The 977-nt window shown below is 73.4% G+C and overlaps 1 protein-coding gene across 1 annotated transcript in view; it reads right to left on the bottom strand.

The window, feature by feature from the left end:
• Nucleotides 1–725, bottom strand: part of LOC112942969 (helicase SWR1-like) — a gene marked incomplete at both ends in the record, with an annotated part of 3,392 nt that extends 2,667 nt beyond the window's left edge. Inside the window, one exon of the mRNA XM_026034026.1 lies at nucleotides 546–725. Coding sequence (XP_025889811.1) covers nucleotides 546–725 — 180 coding nt within the window. The remainder of the gene's footprint in view (nucleotides 1–545) is intronic.
• Between the last annotated feature and the right edge of the window lie 252 nt (nucleotides 726–977).

The raw sequence follows: 977 nt of genomic DNA, 5'->3' as shown, positions 1-977 counted from the left end.
GGGTGGGTGCCCCTGCGGGTGGGTGTCCTCACGGGTGTCCCCGCGGGTGGGTGTCCCTGTGGGTGTCCCCATGGGTGTCCCTGCGGGTGGGGGTCCCTGTGGGTGTCCCCGCTGGTGGGTGTCCCCGCCGTTGGGTGCCCCCGCTGGTGGGTGTCCCCACAGGTGGGTGCCCCGCGGGTGGGTATCCCCATGGGTGTCCCCACAGGTGGGTATCCCCATGGGTGTCCCCGCGGGTGGGTGTCCCTGTGGGTGTCCCCATGGGTGTCCCCACGGGTGGGTGCCCCTGCGGGTGTCCCTGTGGGTGTCCCCGCGGGTGGGTGCCCCGCGGGTGGGTATCCCTGTGGGTGTCCCCATGGGTGTCCCCGCGGGTGGGGGTCCCTGTGGGTGTCCCCGTGGGTGTCCCCGCGGGTGGGGGTCCCTGTGGGTGTCCCCGTGGGTGCCCCCGCGGGTGGGGGTCCCTGTGGGTGTCCCTGTGGGTGCCCCCGCGGGTGGGTGTCCCTGTGGGTGTCCCTGTGGGTGCCCCCGCGGGTGGGTGCCCCGCTCACCTGGCCTGCCCCATGAAGTCGTCGTAGAGGCAGCGCTGCCGCTTGGACAGGCGGCACTTGAGCACGTGCTCGTACTTCTTGGGCATCTGCTTCTCCACGTCCACCTTGACGCGCCGCAGCAGGAAGGGCCGCAGCACCTGCGGGGTGACGCCGCCGCCGCCTGTTGGCACCCGCCGCCGCCTGGTGGCACCCCGCCGGCTGCCACCCGCCCGGCAACCGCCGCCCGCTGGCGCCCCGCGCCGCTGCGGTAGGAGCCGAGGTGGCCAAGGTGGCCCCCGATGTCGGGGTGACACCTGGGGGCTACAGCCTGACGTGGGGGTGACACCCGGGGGCTACAGCCTGATGTCGGGGTGACACCCGGGGGCTACGGCCTGAGATTGAGGTGACACAAGGAAGCCACAGCGCGATGTCGGGGTGACACCTGGGGGCTAC

The sequence above is a fragment of the Nothoprocta perdicaria genome, unplaced genomic scaffold, assembly GCF_003342845.1.
Source record: "Nothoprocta perdicaria isolate Ctin4 unplaced genomic scaffold, notPer1 scaffold_1381, whole genome shotgun sequence".
NCBI lineage: Eukaryota > Metazoa > Chordata > Aves > Tinamiformes > Tinamidae > Nothoprocta > Nothoprocta perdicaria.
Note: the sequence above shows the minus strand (reverse complement) of the source record. Positions and strands in the feature narration are given on the sequence as shown.